This window comes from Oncorhynchus kisutch, linkage group LG26, assembly GCF_002021735.2.
Source record: "Oncorhynchus kisutch isolate 150728-3 linkage group LG26, Okis_V2, whole genome shotgun sequence".
Taxonomy (NCBI): Eukaryota; Metazoa; Chordata; class Actinopteri; order Salmoniformes; family Salmonidae; genus Oncorhynchus; species Oncorhynchus kisutch.
The window spans coordinates 17,101,675-17,128,189 of record NC_034199.2 but is presented as its reverse complement, the minus strand read 5'-3'; the positions used below and the strand labels follow the sequence as shown (position 1 = coordinate 17,128,189).

General features: G+C 42.9%; 1 protein-coding gene across 4 annotated transcripts in view; it reads left to right on the top strand.

Annotated features, from left to right (window-relative positions):
* gpm6bb (glycoprotein M6Bb) overlaps nucleotides 1–26,464 on the top strand; it is a 49,724-nt gene extending 23,260 nt beyond the window's left edge. The window contains exons 1-7 of one of the 4 annotated variants that reach the window (XM_020462189.2): nucleotides 2,233–2,771; nucleotides 17,064–17,250; nucleotides 19,754–19,910; nucleotides 20,459–20,627; nucleotides 21,180–21,253; nucleotides 21,669–21,734; nucleotides 22,375–26,459. In XM_020462189.2, coding sequence (XP_020317778.1) covers nucleotides 2,723–2,771; nucleotides 17,064–17,250; nucleotides 19,754–19,910; nucleotides 20,459–20,627; nucleotides 21,180–21,253; nucleotides 21,669–21,734; nucleotides 22,375–22,455 — 783 coding nt within the window. In that variant the 5' untranslated portion in view covers nucleotides 2,233–2,722 and the 3' untranslated portion in view covers nucleotides 22,456–26,459. Of the gene's footprint in view, nucleotides 1–2,232; nucleotides 2,772–17,063; nucleotides 17,251–19,753; nucleotides 19,911–20,458; nucleotides 20,628–21,179; nucleotides 21,254–21,668; nucleotides 21,735–22,374 lie in introns of those variants that run through there. The other 3 variants (XM_020462187.2, XM_020462188.2, XM_031805419.1) reach the window with 3 other exon arrangements.
* The last annotated feature ends 51 nt before the right edge of the window (nucleotides 26,465–26,515 follow it).

Genomic DNA, 26,515 nt, shown 5'->3' with positions numbered 1-26,515 from the left:
TGGCCAGAGAAAGGAGAGTTGACTGTGGATAGGGTTAGACATGATTGTCATCATCGTTCATTTGTTCGCTCGGCAGTTCTCACAATCTATTTAATTGGATAATTACAAGGTTCGCCATAATGCCAAGCCTCAAGTGAACGACTTATGTCAATTAGCATCAATCACATCCAAATCACCATGGAGCTAAATCTTTGTCACCCTCACATGTAAAATGCAAACCTGCATTTCTATCTTATGAGATTTTGCTCATGAAGAATTAGCTTTAGATGTCGTTAGCCATACTCATGTTCTGTTTTTTCTTCTTCTTCAAACGATGATGTAAACTCTTTAGGTTTTATAGGGGAGATAAATGAAAAAGCTTGCAGATCTGTACAGCCTAGCGTTTGTTGTTGTGAGACCCCTGCTAAGATCACTTCCCTGACCCCTGAGGCTCCCTTCTCCTCTTCTCTCCCACTGCTCCCCCTCCTCTCTGTGGTGTGGAATCCGTGAGAAGACCCCACTTTACCAGCACTCCAGCAGCAGGGCTCCACACTCAAAGATGACTCTCTCATTAGCATGCCTCAGGACTCTCCCCAGACCCAGACCGATTCAGATAAACAAACACAGCCTATCTCCAAGACTCCTCTCTCTGTCTCTCTCTGTCTGTGTCTGGATGTCTCTATGTGTCCCTACTCTGTCTCCGGTCATCTCTCTTGTTGTCTCCTTATCTCTCTATCTCTGTCCCTGTCTGTCTCCGGTCATCTCTCTTGTTGTCTCCTTGTCTCTCTATCTCTGTCCCTGTCTGTCTCTGGTCATCTCTCTTGTTGTCTCCTTGTCTCTCTATCTCTGTCCCTGTCTGTCTCTGGTCATCTCTCTTGTTGTCTCCTTGTCTCTCTATCTCTGTGTCTGGCTGCTGTCACTCTGTTATCTCTCTGTTTCTTTCTCTATCTGTCTTTCTGTTTCTATCTCTATCTGTTTTTCTGTTTCTATCTTTGTTTCTATCTCTATCTGTTTCTCTGTTTCTATCTCTGTTTCTATCTCTATCTGTCATTCTGTTTCTATCTGTCTCTCTGTTTCTATCTCTATCTATTTCTCTGTTTCTATCTTTGTTTCTATCTCTATCTGTCGTTCTGTTTCTATCTGTCTCTCTGTTTCTATCTCTATCTGTCTCTGTTTCTATCTCTATCTGTTTCTTTGTTTCTATCTCTATCTGTTTCTATCTCTATCTGTTTCTTTGTTTCTATCTCTATCTGTTTCTATCTCTATCTGTCTCTCTGTTTCTTTCTCTGTTTCTATCTCTATCTATCTTTCTGTTTCTTTCTCTGTTTCTATCTCTGTTTCTATCTCTATCTGTTTCTTTGTTTCTATCTCTATCTGTTTCTTTGTTTCTATCTCTATCTGTTTCTATCTCTATCTGTTTCTATCTCTATCTGTCTTTCTGTTTCTATATGTCTCTGTTTCTATCTCTGTTTTTATCTCTCTGTCTCTCTGTTTCTATCTCTATCTGACTCTCTGTTTCTATCTCTATCTATCTTTCTGTTTCTATATGTCTCTCTGTTTCTATCTCTGTTCCTATCTCTATCTGTCTCTCTGTTTCTATCTAGTCTTTTTTCTAGTCTTTTCTTTCCCTCTCTCTTTCTCCCTCTCATATAATTCAGGCATCCTTTCTCAGCCTCTTCTTCACTTCTCTCTCTCTCCTTCTATTTCCTAATGCCTCTACAGTTCTCATGTTTTTTTCTTTCTCTTTCGCCCATTTTCTCTCTGGCTTTCCTCTTTCACCCGTACAAACATCGGAGATGCTCCTTTTGCTTGTTCGGAGGAGAGGGATCATCCACCTTTTCTTGTGTTTTATGTGGGAGTTAAAAGTTACCAGATGGAGGGGAGACAGCGTTCAGAGGTTGTGAATGTATGCCACGGGAGCAGGGGGCAGGCATATGGTGCAAATCAGTGGCCTGCCCCTCTCCCCCAAACTCCCACCCTCCCCCTTTCCCATCCCCCGTGGTCGGATGGGAAAGAGAGGCTGGAGATTGTGTGCTGACATGCATTCTCCCCCATTCTCTCCCAGCACCACACAAAACAGAATGGGGCTTTCATCCGGTGGAGCCCCCCAACAGCCAAGGGAGGGGGTCCCTACTCTCCCACACACATCTACTCCTGTGATGTAACCAGTCCATTCTTACCAGGCAGGCAGGGCAAGCAGCCCCCTAATTGTCATTCATGGTGCGCCTTCCTGAGCCCGAGACGCCTCAGAGGAGGGAGTGTCCATGTGGGTTGAGCAGGGGGGGGGGGTCGATGTGTGTGAGGGTGTGTGTGAGTGAGGTGTATGGTTGATGCGACAAGTGGTTCCATAGCTACCCAGACCGAATGCCTAAACAGTCAGTATAAATAAAGCAGACTTCCTGGGAAAGTGGAATCTCAAGAGACGTATGGTGGAGCGTTAGGTTAGCTGGCATCGTTGCTTCTGGACCTCTAAGCTACAACCAAATATCATCCGACAAGACCTCTGCGTCTTGGAAAGGAACTGTGATATACTAGGAAGCTGTGCTTCAGTCAGGGCAGCACAAGAGAGAGAGCGAGAGCAAGGAGCGAGGGTACGTGCAAGAGAGAGAGAGAGAGAGAGAGAGAGAGGGAGAAAAAAAGAGAGAGCGAGAGTCAGTGGAGGAGAGTGAGCGAGGGAGGGAGAGATAGGAAGAGAAAATTCTGCTGAAAGGAAGCATTTTTGGTGGATGGGATAAAACCAACCATGGAAACTACATCAGAAGAGAACCAAGAGCAGAGCCAGGAGAAAAAAGGTACCCGAATGGACAGTAACAAAAGAGATGTTTAACTCTTCTCACCACCTTGTTTACTGGGGCTTTAGCCGACTTGAGGTTGCTTGGGTTCACACCACACAATAGCAGGGTAGACTGCTCAGCAGGGGGCTCCGTTCACACGCTCGATATCTCATCGCTCCGCTTGAAGCAATTGCAATCTCTCTCCTTCATTCAGTACAGTCGATGATGTGATGGTTGTGTGCGGCGTTGTATTTCCGTGTGTGTACGTCTGTTGGACAATCCACAGTAGATGACCCATGCTGTATATAGGGTATGAAGAATATGTGAGAGGCTGTTGCAAGTGTATTAGTAAGGCATTGTGGTTTTCTGTGTCGGTGTCTCTGTCTCTCAACGTGTGGTGGATGGTGTATCTTATGTTGCTGTTGTCATTGGCATTATTGGTCCCCTTATGAAGGACCTATTTCATGCCTCATCATAAGTGAACATGTATTACTCTACTGGGAGAATTGGATGTTATTGGTGGGTCGATGTTAATGAGGTTGGTGAGAGAGTGAGAGAGAGAGAGAGAGAGAGAGAGAGAGAGAGAGAGAGAGAGAGAGAGAGAGAGAGAGAGAGAGAGGTGTGTGTGTGAGGGATGTGGGGATCAAGACAGAGAGACAAGCACATCATCAGTCCCATACACAGCGCTACAGATTAATCACTCCTCTGGGGCTGGCTGATCTGTCGACACCACACACATGCACACACAAACACGCATGCACACAACGGTAGACATTCTCACGCACACGCACCCATACACAATCACGTCTTCAGGAATTAGTTGCAGGACAGGGATATATTGATTTGTCTCCTCTTTATCCTCTCCTCTCTCTGGTTCTCCCCCGAGAGAAAAGGCTACCGTTTCATATCAAAGCACATTGTATCGAACAGTAATCAAATACAACAAAGGCAGATGGGATGTTGATTTATTGGTCATTATAGTGTCCTTTATTTATTGGAATGATTATGTTTTGTTAGTACCAGCTCACATTTCTCTCTGATCAGGTGGACAGATCGAGCAGGATTGTTGCTTTGGAACATTGGCTGTTTTCCAGAGTTAAAGCTTTTGACAAGACCAGAGTGGATTTACCAACACACTCAGTTTGTCACTACCTTTGTTCACAATGCCTTCGGGAAAGTATTCAGACCCCTTGCCCTTTTCACATTTTGTTACGTTACAGATTTATTCTAACATTTATAAAAAAATAAATCCTCATCAATACAATACTCCATAATGACAAAGAAAAACTGTTTTTTAGACATTTTTGCAAAAACTGAAATATCCCATTTCCATAAGTATTCAGACCCTTTACTCAGTACTTTGTTGAAGCACCTTTGGAAGCGATTACAGCCTTGAGTCGTCTTGGGTATGACACTACAAGCTTGGCACACCTGTATTAGGGGAGTTTATCCCAATCTTCTCTGCAGATCCTCTCAAGCTTTGTCAGTTTGGATGGGGAGGGTCTCAGCACAGCTATTTTCAGGTCTCTCCAGAGTTGTTCGATCGGGTTCAAGTGGAGCAGGTTTTCATCAAAGATTTCTCTGTACTTTGCTCAGTTCATCTTTCATCTTCCTGTCCCTGCGGATGAAAAACATCCCCGCAGCATGTTGCTGCCACCACCATGCTTCACCGTAGGGATGGTGCCAGGTTTCCTCCAGACGTGACGCTTGGCATTCAGGCCAAAGAGTTCAATCTTGGTTTCATCAGACCAGAGAATCTTGTTTCTCATGGTGCCTTTAGGTGCCTTTTGGAAAACACCAAGCGGGCTGTCATGTGCCTTTTACTGAGGAGTGGCTTCTGTCTGGCCACTCTACCATAATGGCCTGATTGGTGGAGTGCTGCAGAGATATTTGTCCTTCTGGAAGATTCTCACATCTCCATAGAGGAACTCTGGAGCTCTGTCAGAGTGGTCACCTCCCTGACCAAGGCCCTTCTCCCCCGATTGCTCATATTGGCCGGGCAGACAGCTCTAGGAAGAGTCTTGGTGGTTCTAAACTTCTTCCATTTTAAGAAGGATGGAAGCCACTGTGTTCTTGGGGACCTTCAATGCTGCAAATATTTGTTGGTACTCTTCCCCAGATCTGTCTCGACACAATTCTGTCTCGGAGCTCTACAGAAAATTCCTTCAACCTCATGGCTTGGTTTTTGCTCTGCCATGCACTGTCAACTGTGGGACCTTATATAGACAGGTGTGTGCCTTTCCAAATCATGTCCAATCTATTCAATTTACCACAGGTGAACGTCAATCACGAAACAGGATGCACCTGAGCATAATTTCAAAGTCTCATAGCAAAGGGTCTGAATACTTATATAAATAAGGTATTTCTGTTTTTTATTTCAAATAAATTAGCAAACATTTCTGAAAACCTGTTTTTGCTTTGTCAGTATGCGGTATTGTGTGTAGATTGTTGAGACATTTGTTTTATTGAATCCATTTTAGAATAAGGCTGTAACGTAACAACATCTGGAAAAAGGGAAGGGTTCTGAATACTTTCCAAATGCACTGTATACCTGAAGATGTCATATCACACACACACACACACAAACACACACACACACACACACACACACACACACACACACACACACACACACACACACACACACACACACACACACACACACACACACACACACACACACACACACAAACAAACAAACAAACAAACAAACAAACAAACACACACAAATCTCAATCTAACAGTCTGAATAGGCAACCCCAGTCATGGGCGAGCGTTAGCCAGCATAACATTTCTTTGCTCTGCGACACAAGTAAACAATACGATCCTTTGATGTGTGAGCGAGGTTAGACCTCTTCATCCCCAGAGAATGATCCCTGTTGTCTTTCTAACTGCTGATCTACCTCGTGTCTAGGAAAATCCTTATGTCGCATAAATGGTGTTTTGTCCGCGCCTCAGTGAGTGGAACAACAAGCAACGACACTTAGTCCTAGCAGCAACCAGGTCACATCTGTTAATAATGAAGAGAGATGGCAGATTAGGCCTGAGAGTTGTTATTAGCTTTCTCAGTGCTGCTCCACGCTGACTGGGTTTAGTAACAAAGGTGAGGAGGAGGCTCCATGGACGAATCACACTGTAGCTTTGTGTCCCCTTTATGTGTTTAGCTAGAGGGCTGTGGTGTGTGCCCTCATATAGAACAGAAGTTCATTTAAGAGGAGAGAAATGGGAGGACGTCCAACATGCTGTGTTTCTGTTTTTATTTTGTCCTTTGTTTTCTCGGTTGGCAGCTTTTACCTTGATACTGTAGTAGGAAAAACAACCCAACACATGTCAAATGGCATAACTGTCTGGACTGTAAAATCTCTAATCTCTATAGTATTAATAGGGAGCCAGGAAGCTAGTATTTCATATATACTGAACAAAAATATAAATGCAACATGCAACAATTTCAAATATTTTACTGAGTTACAGTTCATATAAGGAAATCAGGCAATTTAAATAAATTAATCGGGCCCTAATCTATGGATTTCACATGACTGGGAATACAGATATGCATCTGTTGGTCACAGATACCTTTAAAAAAAAGGTAGGTGTGTGGATCAGAAAACCAGTCAGTATCTGGCGTGACCACGATTTGCCTCATGCAGCGCGACACCGTCTCATTTAGAGTTGATCAGCCTGTTGATTACGGGCTGTGGTATGTTGTCCAACTCCTCTTCAATGGCTGTGCAAAGTTGCTGGATATTAGTGGGAACTGGAACACTGTCGTACATGTCGATCAAGAGGATCCCAAACATGCTCAATTGGGGACATGTCTGGGGGGTATGCGGGGCTTTGGAATAACTGGGACATTTTCAGCTTCCGGGAATTGTTTACAGATCCTTGCGACATAGGGCCGTGCATTGCTGAAACATGAGGTGAGGCACGACAACGGGCCTGAGGATCTCGTCACGGTATCTTTTTGCATTCAAATTGCCATTGATAAAATGCAATTGTGTTTGTTGTCCATAGCTTATGCCTGCCCATACCATAACCCCACCACCACCATGGGGCACTCTGTTCATAACGTTGACATCAGCAAACCGCTCACCCACACAACGCCATACACATGGTCTGCGGTTGTGAGGCCAGTTTGATGTACTGCCAAATTCTCCAAAACAACATTGGATGCGGCTTATTGTAGAGAAATTCACATTTCATTTTCTGGCAACAGTTCTGGTAGACATTCATGCAGTCAGCAAATTGCACACTCCCTTAAAACTGCACATTTTAGGGTGGCCTTTTATTGTCCCTATCACAAGGTGCACCTGTGTAATGATCATGCTGTTTAATCAGTTTCTTGATATGCCACATCTGTCAGGTGGATGGATTATCTTGGCAAAGCACAAATCTGTTCACAAAATTTCAGAGAAATAAGCTTTTTGTGCTTGTAGAACATTTCTGGGATCTTTTATTTAAGCTCATAAAACATGGAACCAACACTTTACATATTGCATTTATATTTTTGTTCAGTGTACAATGGAAGTGTTTTTTCTCATGCAATAGCTACTGTACCTGTCTGCAGTTATAGCATCCCCATACAATAATGAGAACAGCTGTTATGATCTGCATTGCTCAGCCTAAAGATTAGAGATTCTTCTGATGGGCTTTATTCGGACAGCCTCGGTTCCACGGTTCCCACAGAGGGTCCCAGGCAGCTGTTGGGGATTGAGAGGGTCTGAGTGAGGGCTGTGTGGTGGTGTTGACAGGCTGTGGTGGGTCACGTGACAGCTGGTGTCGAGGGATGGACGGGCATGAGGAAGCAGCCCCAGCTGTGGATGTGGAAGGGAGTGGAGTCCATGGAGGGGTCTGGAGCTAGAAACATGGGGATGAGCTACAGCAGCAGGGTTGGAGGTCAACCCCCACCCCCACCTTCCATATCACTTTCTCTCTCTTTCGCTCTCTTTTACACACAAACGCACATAATGTCTCTCTCCTTCTATTTCTCTCTCTATCTCTAATCCTAGTTTCTTTTTCTCTTTTTCTCATCTTCTCTCTCTCTCTCTCTCTCTCTCTCTCTCTCTCTCGCTTTCTCTCTCTCTCGCTCTCTGTCGCTCTCTCTCTGGACAGTCTGCTCACTCCATGTCTCTCCTAATGAGCCATCTGACACAGGGGATGATTCCTGTTTGTCTTGTCAGATGCCCAGATCAACAGGATGCTTCTGGAGTGTGAAGTGGGCTGCCACCCATCTCCTCCACCGCGCTTTGTGGCCAGCGCAGTGCATGCTGGGCGGACAGGATGGAGCTCTGTGGTTGGCCTGCCCTGTGCTCCAGTCCAAACTAAGAGGCTGGAAGAGCAGGGCCCTGGACCAGAGCTGCTCTGAATGAGCCTTCTCCATTGAGACTGCAGCTTGACGAATAGTCTGGGGCTACACACACTGGCTCTTTGTGTCAGGGCTCTTTTGACTGCCGTCCATACGGCAGTCTCTCTCTCTGTCTCTCTGGCTCAATCTCTCTTTGTGTTCCTGACTCAGTCTCTATAGCATGACCAGAGTAATGAGAGACTCAACAGTTTGGCATGGTGTGTGTGACTGCAGATGGTCACAGTTGTTCTGTTCTCACTTTTCACGTCCCTCCTGGTCTCTCTATTTGTCTGTCTCTCAGAATACTTCTCTCCGTCTCTGTCTCTCGCTCTCTCGCCGACTTAACCTCAGCCTCTGTCCCTCTTTCTGCCTCCCTCTCTCTCCCTTGCCCGTTCTGTCTTTCTCTCTCTCCCTTCGCTCTCTCTCTCTCTCTCTGTTTCTGCCTCGTTCTCACTCTCTTTCTCAGTCTCTCTCACTCTTGCTTAGTCTTTCTGTCTCTGTCGCTCCCTCCCTCACCCCCTCTGTGTCTTTTCAATCAGGGAGGGAGGGGATGAGTCGAGGGAGAGTTTACGGGAGTGGTTTAACCGGGATATCAATCAGGCTTTATGAGCATGTGAAAGTCATCAAAGAGAAGAGGGCCAATTAGATTTTCCTTTGGAACAGTTTTCTATTCGGAATATGCCAGGGGGCTCCATCTTGTGTGTGATTACGTGTGTGTGTTCACCCAGAGAGAGAGAGAGAGTCAACAAATCCCCTTCTCTCTCCCTGAGGAAGACTTTACTACAGAAATGAAGGCCTGTAATATCCTGTCATATTTGGTGTACCATAAAGGCCTGGATTTATAGAGAAGAGGTTTTTAGAGAAGAGGTTTATAGAGAAGAGGTTTATAGAGAAGAGGTTTATAGAGAAGAGGTTTATAGAGAAGAGGTTTAGAGAGAAGAGGTTTATAGAGAAGAGGTTTATAGAGAAGAGGTTTATAGAGAAGAGGTTTATAGAGAAGAGGTTTATAGAGAAGAGGTTTATAGAGAAGAGGTTTATAGAGAAGAGGTTTAGAGAGAAGAGGTTTATAGAGAAGAGGTTTATAGAGAAGAGGTTTATAGAGAAGAGGTTTAGAGAGAAGAGGTTTATAGAGAAGAGGTTTATAGAGAAGAGGTTTATAGAGAATCCTCTGATCTGACTTGTGTCTCAGGTTTAGCCAGCATGAAGGGCTTGTGTGTTGTTTCTGATCTAGTCCCTGGTGCCAGGCCACTACCTGTTCGATGGCCAACATGTTCTTACACTGTACATCACTCCTCTCACAACCGCATGCCCATTTACTCTCACTCCTGTACAGAAGCTCTCTGGTGAACACATTGTTTTCAATATCATCTTTGATAAAGTTGTAATTTGCAAGTGGTGAATGGGAGAGCAAATAAGCCTAAGGGCTCCGTTCAATCCCTTATCGCGGAAATTCTGTGTCACAGCGCAATTGAAATTTAAAGGCAATGTTCCCACGGTAGTGGAGACTTAACTTCCGCTAAACGCTGCCCATGTCAGCTCAATAGGAAATGACCCTATACATTTTACCGCGCTTTCTGTAACGCTCCAGTAATACAGATTGAATAGAGCCCAGATTGAATAGAGCCCTAGACTGCGATGGCAAAAACAGGGACTGAATATTGTCTAGTTGCCCTGGAGACTTCAGTTATTGTTCTGACGCTACAGTGTTTCTCACAGTCGGATATTTGGACAGGAATAGCTACAGGGCTAACACTGCTCTCATCCTATAGTGTGCTATCTACACTGACACGGAAAGACTACCACACTATGTATGTGTGTGAGAGAGACTGTGCTTTACTGCCCATCACGGTGCTAAACGACTTACCCATAGGGAACCTCCTATCTCACATCCATAATCAGTGCCGGATATTATTACTCCTCTGCACTGAATGAGTCTCTGCAGAGACGAGAAGAGATAAGAAGAGATTAATACCACATAATGCAAACATGATGCATGATGGTCAATCCAGACAGCCCTCTCTATGGTCCTTTGTGAAGGACCCATTGAGGATCTGCGTAGGCGATAGATTATGTTTTTTCAATTTCCTCCGACTCATGCACCGAAGAATAAGTCCTTTATAGTGGTTCTATGTAAATAGAGTGGTATTATTGTGGTGGTTAAACGCTAAACCATGTCAGTGGGCCTGTCTTGGTGCCAGTGTTGTTTCAGGGTTAGGGTTAGACGTAACACACAATCCAGCCAACAGCATTGCGAATGTTACTCCAGCTGAGAAAACACCACCTCCGATTTATAGAGTAATTAAACACAACACCTTAGGAGAGAGGCACAAAGCTTCTCCATGGAGAGAAAAGGAGCGTTGTGTGTGTGAGGAGTGGTGTTTAACAGCACTCCAAGGTGTAATAGCATCACAGTCAGTGTTGAGGGGACAGAGAGGTCAGATGACAGCATACTGTAGTACGGTAGAGTACAGTACAATACCTTTCCAGTTTAACTATTGTGTTCTGGGAATTGAAAGCAGGCCAGGTCAGGCCATTGTTGTTAAAGGACCTCTTATCAAATGGATGGTAAATTGATTGGATTTGTGGCCTTTAATCACCAAGGCCCCCCCCCCCCCCCCGCCCTCCCAGCCCCCGCCCGCCCCTCTTTCTCTCTCTTTGTCTCGCTCTCTCAATTAAATTCAATTTCAATTCAAGGGGCTTTATTGGCAAGGGAAACATATGTTTACATTTTTCCTATTTTGTTTCCATACAACCTGGAACTAAAATGGATTTTTTGGGGGTTTGTATCATTTGATTTACACAACATACCTACCACTTTGAAGATGAGAAATATGTTTGATTGTGAAATTAAACAAGAAATAAGACCAAAAAAAATCTAACATGAGTGTTCATAACTATTCACCCCCCAAAGTCAATACTATGTCAACCCACCTTCTGCAGTAATTACAGCTGCAAGTCTCTTGGGATAAGTCTCTATAAGCTTGGCACATCTAGCCACTGGGATTTTTGCCCATTCTTCAAGGCAAAACTGCTCCAGCTCCTTCAGGTTGGATGGGTTCCGCTGGTGTACAGTAATATTTAAGTCATACCACAGATTCTCAATTGGATTGAGGTTTGGGCTTTGACTAGGCCATTCCAAGACATTTAAATGTTTCCCCTTAAACCACTCAAGTGTTGCTTTAGCAGTATGCTTAGGGTCATTATGCTGCTGGAAGGTGAATCCCCCTCCTCAGTCTCAAATCTCTGGAAGACAAACAGGTTTCCCTCAAGATTTTCCCTGTGTTTAGCGCAATCCATCATTCCTTCAATTCTGACCAGTTTCTCAGCCCCTGCTGATGAAAAACATCCCCACAGCATGATGCTGCCACCACCATGCTTCACTGTGGGGATGGTGTTCTCGTGGTGATGAGAGGTGTTGGGTTTGTGCCAGACATAGCGTTTTCCTTGAAGGCCAAAAAGCTACATTTTTGTCTCATCTGACCAGAGTACCTTCTTCCCTATGTTTGGGGAGTCTCCCGCATGCCTTTTGGTGAACACCAAACGTGTTTGCTTATTTTTATCTTTCAGCAATGGCTTTTTTTCTGGCCCCTCTTCCGTAAAGCCCAGCTCTGTGGAGTGTACGGCTTAAAGTGGTCCTATGGACAGATACTCCAATTTCTGGTGTAGAGCTTTGCAGGGTTATCTTTGGTCTCCTTGTTGCCTCTCTGATTAATGCCCTCCTTGCCTGGTCCATGAGTACAAAAGGGAAAATAAATAAACAAATATAGGTTATATTTACAATTGTTATTTCTTCACTAGTTGCCCTTTTCTTGTGTCAACAGGTCTCAAATCGTGCTGCTCTCTCTCTCTCTCTCTCTCTCTCTCTCTCTCTCTCTCTCTCTCTCTCTCTCTATGGACCTAGTTAAATGTTGATATTGCAGCTTGACCTTCTCTCTCACAGTACAGGACAGGCAACAGGGGATGTAGGCCACTGGGGCAAAGCTGATAGACAGAGTGCCTGACTGCTACTTGGCAGCATAGGGGCAAAGGTGAATGGATGCTATAGGTTTCCCTTGGTTCAGTCATGTGTTGAAAATTGTGATGGTCTGGTGACAAATGTTTCCCTTCATGGTTCGATCTAATAATATCAGGGCATGATATGTACAGTATATGTAAAGTGGAATATGATATCATGAGTGAGTAGGAGCATGTGGCAAATACAATTTGATTTGATTTGATGTGCTCTCTGGTGTTAGCCATTCTGGTGTTAGCCTAATGAGTGATATGATATGGACAGAGGCTCAACTTTACAGCACACAGACACTTATTAAAGCCATCATGTCCGCATTTCAACCAAGTAGTGCCACTATTGATTGATCTCCAGTGATTTCACAATGGATTAGTTGGAATGTTGCTATTGCTCCTGTCACTCAACTGTCTATTTGACACAATAATGATTTTGTTATGCAGCTCAGTCTTTGTCATGCTCCCCATCAGCAGTGATATTCGTCACTTTATGAGCGGGATTGGATTCACTGGTTGATTGTGTTAATTGGTTGGTTGGTTGGTTGGTTTTCATGACACATGACCTCCATGACTTGGAGTGAAAGCCAACTTATTTCCCCCAAGATCAGACATAGGCCTACCTGACAGCAATGGATGATAGATGACCAACACTGTGGCTGAGCTCTATATCCTGCTGGTCCTGCCTGCCATGTGTGTCTATGTGGGAAATGTGCTCCGCCTCGCCTCGAGCACGCTCACTGGGTTGTGGTTAATGCACTGCCATGGCAACTGTTATTCACCAACCCCTGGGACAAAAATGTTTTTATCCCTCTGTGTGACACAAAAGGCTACGGGATGAACTTTCTGTTAACACACAACTATTGAGTGGCTCTGTTCTGGCTTTAATATATCTGTCTCATTTCCTTTGTTGCCAGAGAACGAGGACAAACACAAACACACTTTCAGGATTCCCACCTCATGGAAGAGGTTTGGATTTCGATCGGCATATTCTGCCTCGTCTCTCGTATCTCAGACTTCTGCATTGGAGTCGTCTCTAGAACATGCAACAATGGGCTTTTTATGTTCTGCTGAAACATGGTTGGGCATTTATTGAATGCCATGTCCACTGACAGTAAGTCAGCCTCCGTTCAGGCCATATCCAATGGAGGAAACAGTTGTCTTCCACACTTGAACAAATCAATGTGAATCTATGAATCGAATCTATGAATCTATATACAGTTTTATGGAACACACATTAGTAAGGCCTTCACATATGCAGCTCACTCTCCAACCAGGACCAGGCCATGCTATAAATCTACAGCCTGCTGTTTGAAATACAACATCCTTCGAGACAAACATGTGGATTTTATTGGCAACACATTGTGGTCTGTTTACATACTGTCTGGCTAAGAGGCACTGCGTCTGTACCAAATAGGCTACAGTGCCTGCGGAAAGTATTCAGAAACCATCACTTTTTCCACATCTTGTTTTGTTACAGGCTTATTCCAAAATGGATATATAAAAAATAGAAAACTCAGCAATTTACACACAATACCCCATAATGGCAAAGTGCAAACAGGTTTTTAGACATTTTAGCAAATGTATTAACAATAAAAACATAAATACCTTATTTATATAAGTATTCAGACCCTTTGCTATGAGACTCGAAATTGAGCTCAGGTGCATCCTGTTTCCATTGATTACCCTTGAGGTCAAGTCAAGTGATTGGGCATGATTTGGAAAGGCACACAGCTGTCTATATAAGGTCCTACAGTTGACAGTGCATGTCAGAGCAAGAACTAAGCCATGAGGACAAAGGAATTGTCCGTAGAGCTCCGAGACAGGATTGTGTCGAGGCACAAATCTGGGGAAGGGTACCAAAAAATGTCTGCAGCATTGAAGGTCCCCAAGAACACAGTGGCCTCCATCATTCTTAATTGGAAAAAGTTTGGAACCACCAAGACTCTTCCTAGAGCTGTCCGCCCGGCCAAACTGAGCAATTGGGGGAGAAGGGTCTTGGTCAGGGAGGTGACCAGACGGCACCAGACGGCATCCCCAGCTGCGTCCTTAGAGCATGCGCAGACCAGCTGGCTGGTCATATTACGGACATATTCAATCAATCCTCATCCCAGTCTGCTGTTCCCATATGCTTCAAGAGGGCCACCATTGTTCCTGTTCCCAAGAAAGCTAAGGTAACTGAGCTAAACGACTACCGCCCCGTAGCACTCACTTCCATCATCATGAAGTGCTTTGAGAGACTAGTCAAGGACCGTATCACCTCCACCCTACCTGACACCCTAGACCCACTCCAATTTGCTTACAGCCCCAATAGGTCCACAGACGACGCAATCGCAACCCCACTGCACACTGCCCTACCCTATCTGGACAAGAGGAATACCTATGTGAGAATGCTGTTCATCGACTACAGCTCAGCGTTTAACAACATAGTACCCTCCAAACTCGTCATCAAGCTCGAGACCCTGGGCCTCGAACTCGCCCTGTGCAACTGGGTACTGGACTTCCTGACGGGCCGCCCCTCAGGTGGTGAGGGTAGGTAACAACATCTCCACCCCGCTGATCCTCAACACTGGGGCCCCACAAGGGCGTGCATGCGTTGGCATGCACGCCTCCAACTCAATCATGAGACGACACTCCAGTGGTAGGCTTGATTACCAACGACGAGACAGCCTACAGGGAAGAAGTGAGGGCCCTCGGAGTGTGGTGTCAGGAAAATAACCTCACACTCAATGTCAACAAAACCAAGGAGATTATTGTGGACTTCAGGAAACAGCAGAGGGAGCACCCCCCTATCCACATCGACGGGACAGTAGTGGAGAGGGTAGAAAGTTTTAAGTTCCTCGGTGTACACATCACGTACACAACTGAATTGGTCCAGTGTGATGCGGTCTGCCCCATAACCGGGGGCAAACTACCTGCCCTCCAGGCCACCTTCACCACCCGATGTCACAGGAAGACCATAAATATCATCAAGGACAACAACCACCCGAGCCACTGCCTGTTCACCCCGCTATCATCCAGAAGGCGAGGTCAGTACAGGTACATCAAAGCAGGGACCGAGAGACTGAAAAACAGCTTCTATCTCAAGGCCATCAGACTGTTAAACAGCTGCAACTAACATTGAGTGGCTGCTGCCACACATGTAAAAAATGTATCACTAGCCACTTTAAACAATGCCACTTAATATAATGTTTACATACCCTACATTACTCATCTCATATGTATATACTGTACTCAATACCATCTACTGCATCTTGCCTATGCCGTTCTGTACCATCACTCATTCATATATCTTTATGTACATATTCTTCATCCCTTTACACTTGTGTGTATAAGGTAGCTGTTGTCAAATTGTTAGATTACTCGTTGGTTATTACTGCATTGTCGGAACTAGAAGCACAAGCATTTCACTACACTCGCATTAACATCTGCTAACCATGTGTATGTGACAAATAAAATTTGATTTGATTTGATTTGGTACCATCCCTATGGTGAAGCATGGTGGTGGCAGTATCATGCTGTGGGGATGTTTTTCAGCGGCAGGACCTGGGAGACTAGTCAGGATCGAGGGACAGATGAACGGAGCAATGTACAGAGAGATCCTTGATGAAAACCTGCTCCAGAGCACTCAGGACTTCAGACTGGGACGAAGGTTCACCTTCCAACAGGACAACGACCCTAAGCACACAGCCAAGACAACGCAGGAGTGGCTTTGGGGATAAGTCTCTGAATGTTCTTGAGTGGCCCAGCGAGATCCCGGACTTGAACCTGGTCGAACATCTCTGGAGAGACCTGAAAATAGCTGTGCTGCAATGCTCCCCATCCAACCTGACAAAGCTTGAGAGGATCTGCAGAGAAGAATAGGAGAAACTGGCCAAATGTAGGTGTGCCAAGCTTGTAGCATCATACCCAAGAAGACTTGATCCTGTAATCCGCTGCCAAAGGTGCTTCAGCAAAGTACTGAGCAAATGTGCTCCGTTTTTTATTTGTGATAAATACGCAAAAAATTCTAAAAACGTGTTTTTGCTTTTTCATTATGGGGTAGATTGATGAGGGGAAAAAATGATTTATTGCATTTTATAATAAGGCTGTAACGTCACAAAATGTGGAAAAAGTCATGGTGTTTGAATAGTTTCCAAAGTCACTGTGTACCTTAATGTAGTAGAGGAGATGGATTCTACTGTACAACTCATCCGGTCACTTAATTCTGCCATTATGAATTGCCATTGATTTCCATTAGGGTTTGGCTGGCTTCCACAGCCCAGTAGTGACCTGTCTGCCTCCCATTAGTGCACTTTAATTCTAGCGATGAATAGTCAGGACAGGCTGCTCTCGCTGGCTGCACAGGCAGACACAGCTAGATGACCCTACTAAGTGGCAACGTCTCATTCTAGCATGATAATCAATGTATGATCAACCGTCACTCATCATAAATCGTCATCAAAATACCACTCCACTCTCCACTCTATGTCTGATGAGGAGTGTGTGTTGGCAGTGTGTGTTCATTGTTTTGTAGTGTATTGGTAGATGAGGATTCCGTGGTGATGAGTCCTTTGGAGGAGGTTGAGAAAGTCAGTACATGTTCTTATTGAGTTCATGATGAATAATGAATATTTAAATGACCTCTACTGTGCTGTCGTTGGCTATGCAACAGCTCATTTGAATGTTTCAGTGAGTTGAACTTGAAACGTCTCCCTAAACTCATTACTGCAAAGATGGCTATGTATATGATTTAAATGCGTTGTGCACCAATACTTCAGCTCTTCTGTGTATTATAGAGTGAAACACAACCTCCTTATATGGACGTGTCACTGTTACACTGCAGCCTACAGCAAAAAGTTCACCAAATAATTTAAAGAGAATGTCAGAAAGAAAACAACTTCACTTGAACTAGTCTGTGATGAATGATGATTTCAATAAATGACTGATCTCTCACTCTGTTTCTCTCAATCTGTGTCTCCATGTAGGTTGCTTTGAGTGCTGCATCAAGTGTTTAGGTGGGGTGCCGTATGCGTCACTGGTTGCTACGATCCTGTGTTTCTCTGGCGTGGCCCTGTTCTGTGGCTGTGGCCATGTGGCCCTCACCGGCACCATCAGCATCCTGGAGAACCACTTCTCCAAGATCACCTCTGACCACGCCATGCTGACCGACGTGTGAGTAACCGCACCTCTTTATACTGACCCCATGAGTATGGTTAGGATTTGTCGACCATAACCTGACCATGAAACACGATCTAGAAGTAGGGTCTGGCTAACCATAAGTATCCTACTGTATGGTCAGAGTAGAGCAGCAATTAGATACTATTGGAACCCACCTCATCCCGAAACCTATACATCCTGATGCTATCTGCAGTAGGACAGTGACTATATGTCTACAGCGATATCTTGAAACACATTTTTTCCACTTACACTACCAGTCAAAAGTTTTGACACACCTACTCATTCAAGGGTTTTTCTTTATTTTTACTATTTTCTACATTGTAGAGTAATAGTGAAGACATCACATATGAAACAACACATATGGAATCATGTAGTAACCAAAAAAAGTGTTATATTTGAGATTCTTCAAAGTAGCCACCCTCTGCCTTTTTTTATTTGACTAGGCAAGTCAGTTAAGAACAACAGTGGGTTAACTGCCTTGTTCAGGGGTAGAATGACAGTTTTTTTTTACATTGTCAGCACGGGGATTCGATCTTGCCACCTTTTGGTTACTAGTCCAACACTGTAACCACTAGGCTACCCTGCTGCCTTGATCACAGCTTTGCACACTCTTGGTATTCCCTCAACCAGCTTCATGAGGTACTCACCTGGAACACTTTTCAATTAACAGGTGTGCCTTGTTAAAAGTTAATTTGTGGAATTTCTTTCCTTCTTAATGCATTTGAGTCAATCAGTTGTGTTGTGACAAGGTAGGGGTGGTATACAGAAGATAGCCCTATTTAGTAAAAGACCAAGTCCTTATTATGGCAAGGACAGCTCAAATAAGCAAAGCGAAACGACAGTCCATCATTACTTTAAGACATGAAGGTCAGTCAATCCAGAAAATTTTGAGAACTTTGAAACTTTCTTTAAGTGCAGTTGCGAAAACCATCAAGCTCTATGATGAAACTGGCTCTCATGATGACCGGCACAGGAAAGGAAGACTAAGAGTTACCTCTGCTGCAGAGGATAAGTTAAATTCTTCACAGAGTTCAAGTAAACAGGCACATCTCAACATCAGCTGTTCAGAGGAGACTGCGTGAATCAGGCCTTCATGGTCAAATTGCTGCAAAGAAACCACTACTAAAGGACACCAATAATAAGAAGAAGAAGAGCCAAGAAACACGAGCAATGGACATTAGACAGGCGGAAATTTGTCCTTTGGTCTGATGAGTCCAGATTTGAGATTTTTGTTTCCAACAGCCATGTCTTTGTGAGACACAGAGTAGGTGAATGGATGATCTCCGCATGTGTGGTTCCCACCATGAATTATGGAGGAGAATGTGTGATGGTGTGGGGGTGCTTTGCTGCTGACACTGTCAGTGATTTATTTATAATTCAGGGCACACTTAACCAGCATGGCTACCACAGCATTCTGCAGTGATACTCCATCCCATCTGGTGTGCGCTTAGTGGGACTATCATTTGTTTTTCAACAGAACAATGACCCAAAACACACCTCCAGGCTGTGTAAGGGCTACTTTACCAAGAAGGAGAGCGATGGAGTGCTGCATCAGATGACCTGGCCTCCACAATCATCCGACCTAAACCCAATTGAGATGGTTTGGGATGACTTGGACCGCAGAGTGAAGGAAAAGCAGCCAACAAGTGCTCAGCATATGTGGGAACTCCTTCAAGACTGTTCACACTCCAGGTGAAGCTGGTTGTAAGAATGCCAAGAGTGTGTAAAGCTGTCATCAAGGCAAAGGCTGGCTACTTTGAAGAATCTAAAATATATTTGGATTTGTTTGATGTCTTCACTATTATTCTATAATGTAGAAAATATTAAAAATAAAGACAAACTCTTGAATGAGTAGGTGTGTCCAAACTTTTGACTTGTACATCAACCCCTTTTATCTAAATAAGCTGAGCCTCCTAGTGTAAGCATAGATAAGCCCAATCCATAAATTACAAGTACTTTTATATAGATATGTTCTTTCTTCAATGAGCTCATCACGACGACTATTTTTAGCTGATTATATCCCCTGTCTGAACCTCATCCTGGAGACAAAGCCTAATATGGAGCTCTTCTTATCTGGATCCATTAGTCTAAGGAGAAAAACCGAGGAGCGAGAGGACAGGACAGAGCATGTGTTTTGTGTTGAGGTTGAAAGGGGAGTCTCTGAGTGCACTGTTTCATTGAAGATGTCTAGCAGGCCGATCGGTCTTTTAGCAGATTATTTCTCCAAGCATGTATCACCTGTCATCTATCCAGGCTGTGTTAAGGGTTTGGGACTGCTTCTCCTTTTTTGGGGAGGAAACTGAGTCAGTCATCCTCACTCGAAGACATTGGTTTACAGTTCATCAGCCAAAGTTGTTAATGATTTCAAGATTTTCACAGAATGAATGGTATAGGTTGCAGTTTTCCAACCCAAGACTAATGTAAACTAATTCAGCTCTGTGTCTTTGATCACGCACGGGACACTGAGGTGGTTTATGTGTGATTTGATCCCATACAGAATACAGCTGATGCAGTACGTCATCTATGGCATCGCCTCCTTCTTCTTCCTCTATGGGATCATCCTGCTGGCGGAGGGCTTCTACACCACCAGCGCTGTCAAGGAGCTGCACAGCGAGTTCAAGACCACCATTTGTGGGCGCTGTATTAGTGGGATGGTACGTCACTATCAACACCACTGGACTGTGGTTTCCATGCGCTGAACTTACACAAAACACAAATAACCAACTCACTGGAGTCTTAACTGGCTATCAAACCCTTTTGTCAACAAGATTGAAAAAACATTTTTTTTAAGTATTTCCACCAAACCACATTATGTTTTAATCCTGGGTAGATGCGATCAATCAAGCAAGTTGATGAAAACCATAATGAGAAAATATTGTTGCAATTGGACACATAAACAGTCCCTCCCTTAAAGACCTACTTGTCAAATATGTTTATGAAAAATGTTTATGTTTATGATTCCCTTCTGCCTAATGTTAATAGGATGCTGTGTGTGTGTGTGTGTGTGTGTGTGTGTGTGTGTGTGTGTGTGTGTGTGTGTGTGTGTGTGTGTGTGTGTGTGTGTGTGTGTGTGTGTGTGTGTGTGTGTGTGTGTGTGTGTGTGTGTGTGTGTGTGTGTGTGTGTGTGTGTGTGTGTGTGTGTGTGTGTGTGTGTGTGTGTGTGTGTGTCTGTGTGTCTGTGTGTCTGTGTCTGTCCTCTCAGTTTGTGTTCCTGACCTACATCCTGGGTATTGCCTGGCTGGGAGTGTTTGGTTTCTCCGCCGTGCCCGTCTTCCTCTTCTACAACATGTGGTCCACCTGTGCCGCCATGAGGTCACCAGTCTCCAACTTCACCAACCTGGACTCTATATGCGTGGACGTCCGTCAGTACGGTAAGAGAATGCCTCAGTCACAGTCAGGGTAATCTTCATTAGGCATCATGTGAAAGAAAACAGACTGAAATTAAGGAGGGACTACCTAAACTTGTCCAATAAGAAACGTGTATTTTTTTCTTTTAAACGTTTTGTTACGGTGTGCTTTACTGAATATGACCCTTATTTCACCATAGTGGCTGAGAGCCAAGATGGTAGTGGGATAAATAACTAATAGGATAACAAAGCACGTGTGGCATCTTTTCTACAGCTCGATTGCCTCCCTGTCTCCTCTCAGGCAGAGTTTTATGGCAGCGATAAGACATCATAATGTTCAGTGTGTCGCGTTTTGCAGCTTTAATACACTCAACTCTCCAATTATGACATTTTAATGGTGATTTGAAGTTGCAACCATTCTGTAAATTGTAATGTGATATGTGACTGTGGGCCATTAACAATTGAACTCTGATTCATTTACTGCATGACTATCTGAATTATAGGAACATGTTTTATGAAGACGTGATGTGAAGAATTTGCTCAGTGTAAATATGAACCTTTAACGACTGTCTGCAGGTATCATCCCATGGAACGCTACACCAGGCAAGGCTTGTGGGTCCACACTAGGAGACATCTGTAATACTAGTGAGGTAAGGCTTCTCTCCTCTAATTCGGAGTCATTCATTCACAGGTGACATACTGTTTATTATTTGGTGTCATTACTTTGAGATGCATGCGCTCACAACTATATTAAGTGTTTGGGGGCCACAGAGGCGCAACCAATTGTATTCACAATGAGAAAAACAAAAAAACACCCCTTCCTTTCTTGAACACACTCGCACTTGTCTTTTTTTAACTTGCTGACGGGTACTTTATTGAGGACAAATGTACTTACTATGACTGTGATATGGGGTTGTCTCCCCTAGCTATTTTACGATAAATGCACCAACTGTAAATCGTTCTGGATTAGAGCTTCTGCTAAATTACTCAAATGTAAATGTAAGTTACCGTACTGTGGTACTGTGTTCATTCACATAAATCATTTTTTTTTCTTGTCTTTTTCAGTTCTACCTGTCCTACCACCTGTACATTGTAGCATGCGCTGGAGCCGGGGCCACCGTCATTGCTCTGGTAAGCTCACCTCTCTCTCTCGCTCTCTCTCTCTCTCTCATGCTCCCACTCAGTCTATCCTTGCACGGTTTGTATCTGACTGTAGATCATGAATCCAGTGCTCCTCTCCTCATTTCCCATATGGTTTATGTAACCTCTGTAAAGCAGATTACACATAGGCTTTCCCACATCTCCAATCCCATTCGCTGTAAACCATCTCCGTAGATGCCCCTGGCCCCGGTTTTATTATAGGTAAAAGGACACAGGGTGGAGACTTACCGTGGCAATGTTTATACAGTATCAAGGAGAATCTCTGTAAGGATATAAACATTTGTAGACAAAATCAGAGTGCTTTGAACTAAGGGCACCCCATTTCCAAAGAGTCCCATCTTGGGTGTTTTGAAAACAATGAGTATGACAGTCGAGGAAAATTCTCTGTCTAGGCCATGGAGACCATTTTGTTCTCTGATTGCTTCCAAAGACAGTTTCATAAGTTTCTACTTAACTCACATCTGAAAGTGATAAACAATCATATTTTACTAATACTTATTTTTTACACGTAAAAAATGTGAACATAGAAAGATCAGTTGTTGCCAATATGGCAGCCATGCACGTTCCTGGAGTGTTCTCTTACCGCCTGTATTCTGTTCTCTTCCACCAGCTGATCTACATGATGGCTACCACTTATAACTTTGCCGTTTTGAAGTTTAAGAGTCGAGAAGACTGCTGCACTAAGTTTTAACTGGTGTTCAGAGACACAGCACAGCACAGTCTATGACACTACACTGAGTAGAGACAGCAGCCACTTACTACATGAACTAAAAACCAACAGAACATAGACAAAAACATCTTCCCCATTAGTATTCACCTAAAGCGTAAATAGCTGAGTGTATGCGTCCTATCCAGGGATAGGCCTGTCGGAAGGTTCAACGGTACCTGAGGAGAGTTGTCTTCAGAATGGGGTGGTGTATAGTTAGCAGGGTTATGCTTTTCTCCAGGTCATGTTAAGATATTATTAGGACATTAAATCAGTAATAACTCCCTTAATTGAATAGCACTCAGCCTTGGCATAGTGCCCTTTCCCCATTCATGTTTTCGGTTTGATCATGTGTACTTTTGTATTTTCTTGGTGCAAGCCACAAAGTGTTACACAGAGAATTGTCAGTATTACAAGCTTCTGTCACAAACTAGCTCCTAAATCGTATCACGATATAGACACTCTTCATCTGTAAGATGACATAGACAAGATGAACAGTGTTGTACAGTAGTACTTCAAAAATAACTGCGCATATAACTAGTATTTTGAAGAGTAAGGGCAGTACCAGGGGTATATTTTTTTGCTCAAGGTATATAGCCTCAGTTTATGGCTTCATAAATCTTTATAAAGGAAGTTTTCCTATTTTAGAGGAGTAATGTGATTTTTTTTAATGCAATCTGATGCCTTCCTAGCTTCAGCTGATAGTTTCATGTTTTGTTTAATTATTTTTTCTTTGACTCATCCAGAAATGGCCAATCAGTTGTTTAAAGAGCCGCTGTTGTTTTTTTTAACACTGAGCCTGCATGCTTACTTGTAGTTTTTTTCTATTACTTAATCTGTTTATGATTACTTATATTCCATATTTCATAAATATTTAATTATTTCCTAAGATTTTTGAAGACTGTAGTTATTATTTTTCTCTTTCTATACAAAATAAACAATCTTTGTGTACAAAATATACCTATTGGTCTATATTATTGTCAAATGAAAGACAGACACTAACTAACGGTACCAGTGACAGAACACAGGTTGATAAGGTTGACTCCATCTCACGTCTCAATCTAATTTCCCACTAACCTCTGACCTTCACTAACCACCATCCTCATCAAGCTTGCACTCAAAACCCCCACTCCACTTCCTCTCCCCTTTAAAATGTCTCTTCTGTAGTATGGTTTGTTCATAGTAGTAATGTTAGTTGTGTTGATAACAATGATATAACATTACTGTGCAGGTTTCTCTGTTGTCTGCTTAACGTTGTGTTATATGTGTGTGTGACGTAGCTCTGACTCCTGTAGCCTGCTTTGCATCTTGACATGCTCACCGGCCATCCACCCTCACCCTTCTCTTCCAGATCCACTTCCTCATGATTCTCTCAGCAAACTGGGCCTACCTAAAGGACGCCAGTCACATGCATGCCTACCAAGACATCAAAATGAAGGAAGAGCGTGAGCTGCACGACATCACGTCTCGCTCAAAGGAATGTCTCAATTCCTACACATAAGGATTACGCCCTCGTCCACCTCTATGACCCCACACACACACACACACACACACACACACACACACACACACACACACACACACACACAGAGCTCCTGTAACCTGCCAGCTGCCCTCACGCAGCGCAGTAATACAGCTCCTAACAAACTAAAGCATCAATGTCGCTTTCTGCAACTAACCAAGACGTGTCGGAACCTCTGTTTTGTGTTTTGTATGTGAATATATTTTTTGTTTTTATTTTTTTTAATTGTCGAATAAGAAAAATATGCAGTTTTGAACAATTCTTTTGATCTGTTCTTTTTTTTGCTTTCTTCCTAATCAGTCTTCCCTGGTGAAGCTTGAAACATTGCACTATTCTAACACAAGAACGTAAAGAAATAGTGAAACTTGTTTTAGAGTGTTCTGTTATGATTCTGGCCTGACTGTTAGCCATTTATAAATAAGGGAGAGCAGGAAGTTCGTGTCAGCGAGAAGAGAATCCATTTATTTTTTATTTTTAAATCAAAGATGCAGTTTTGATAACACTTCATAGCACAACATGAAACGCCTTACAACATCAGTTCTAGTAGTGCAACGTGTTGTTTTTAATTGCTGGCTTTGAATGGAGAGAATATAAGGAAGAGAAATATGAAGGCACAACAACATCCCATTGTAGAACAGAACATGCATTGGTTGGCTTCATTGACAATTTATGTTACCCCTCTGCCCATTAAAACTATGTTAGGTTTAGATTAATTGTCTCTTGATAGTAGTTTTCCTATTTTAGGGCTGACATTTTGTTTAATGCTAATTCTAGTTACATTCGTCACATACATAAATAATGATGCAAAATACTAATATCCCTCAGGTGTACAATAGTGGGCCTACGTAGTTACTTTAGCTACATACGCATGTATTTTACTTAACCACGTGCCCATGTGACTGTAAGCGAAACCGTAGTGGTTTCAGATTTTAGTTTTAGTCCTTTTTGAAGGGTGGAATCCCTTACACTAAAATACATGCAAAGGTTGTTTTTTCTCTTAGACTTTAATTTTTAAACTCTGGCAAGTGAATGGTGCCAATAACAATTCTACTGTTAGACTGACCAAAATATCTCATCTTAATACATCTCCAAAGTGTGATAGCATGGGTAATAATTAGTATCATTTTTTTTTAAATGCAGCTATTTAAAATGTCATGGTTAATGTCTTTGTGAGATGAAAAATAAATGTCACATTTGACAATAGAGCATGAGGATGGTATACTACCCTGTTGGACAGAGGGGCTTGTATATTCAAAGTATTGTTGGGATGAATAAATGCTTCCTATTGTATAGTGTATGATCTCCCACAGTTCATTCCAAATTCCCAGGTGACTTGAAATTCCCATTTGCGATTGTTAAATGTTCATCCCTATAACTACAAGATATAGGATGCTTCCATTATACTTGGTTGAGAAAATAACTGTCTGTAATGAAACATTTGTTATAATGTGATGTGCTTTGTTACCATGGCAAACCTTACAACTTAAGACAGTGCAAGTAAAATGTGTGAATGTTATCCCTTCTACATCCAGGCTAACTCAGTCTTAGGATGTGGATCTACAAACAAAATCTGTGCTTATATGTGTACAATGTAAAGATGTTACAAGTCAGGAATCTTTTGGTGATGTTTCAATCTTATTTAGTTTTTTTTGAATATATAACCACTTAAAAAAGAAGAAAAAAATGTTTCAAAACCTCTTGAATTGCATTTCAGCATTGTTTTTGACATGCAATTGTGAAAATACTGACAATTACTGATGTAATCTTTTTCTTTTAGGTAGAGAAGACAGGAATATTGATGTTAATTCATTATTGCATGAAGGAGAAAACTGTTTCTGCAGTGATACAGGTGATGTGTAGTCATATGTACTGACAACTATCGTAGGCAGTGTTTGCCTGTTTCCTTTTCTTTTTTCTAACAGAGAACCAATTAATCCATTGTATGTCATCGTAGTCCTAGGTGTTTCCAAGTATGCGAATCCTCTATAGTATTTTGTAACCTAATAGTGTACCCCATTTTTTTCTATGAGTGTCAAGGGCCTCCTTGTGAATTTATTTCAGATGTTACTTAATGCATCACAGTATTATGAATATTAATCATCACCATATAATTGAAAATGGCAATCTGACCATGAATGGAATACGGTTCAGCCAAAGTTTAAGCCACTGTGAGTCTTGATTGACAACATCTTGTTTTGTGAACAAAGTGGTCTCAGAAATATTGTAGAACAGACGCTAAAGCGGTCTGCAGGAAGATGACTGATGTGAAGTGGATGACTTTGATCATTCAGTCTCATTATACAGCGTTTCCTGTGTATAAAGTACCAACAAATGATAGAAATGGCTACTGATCAATCACCAGGAGGACACCAATCCAACATCCTGTCTGACTGGGATCCCCTCTGACATCTCTCTCTCAACAAGCCTGTTAACTGTTTTTATGAAAATAAAGAAATACAAAAATGAACTCCACTCAATTATGTACTGCATTTATTTTCCATGTCAAATGGGCATAGAACCTAA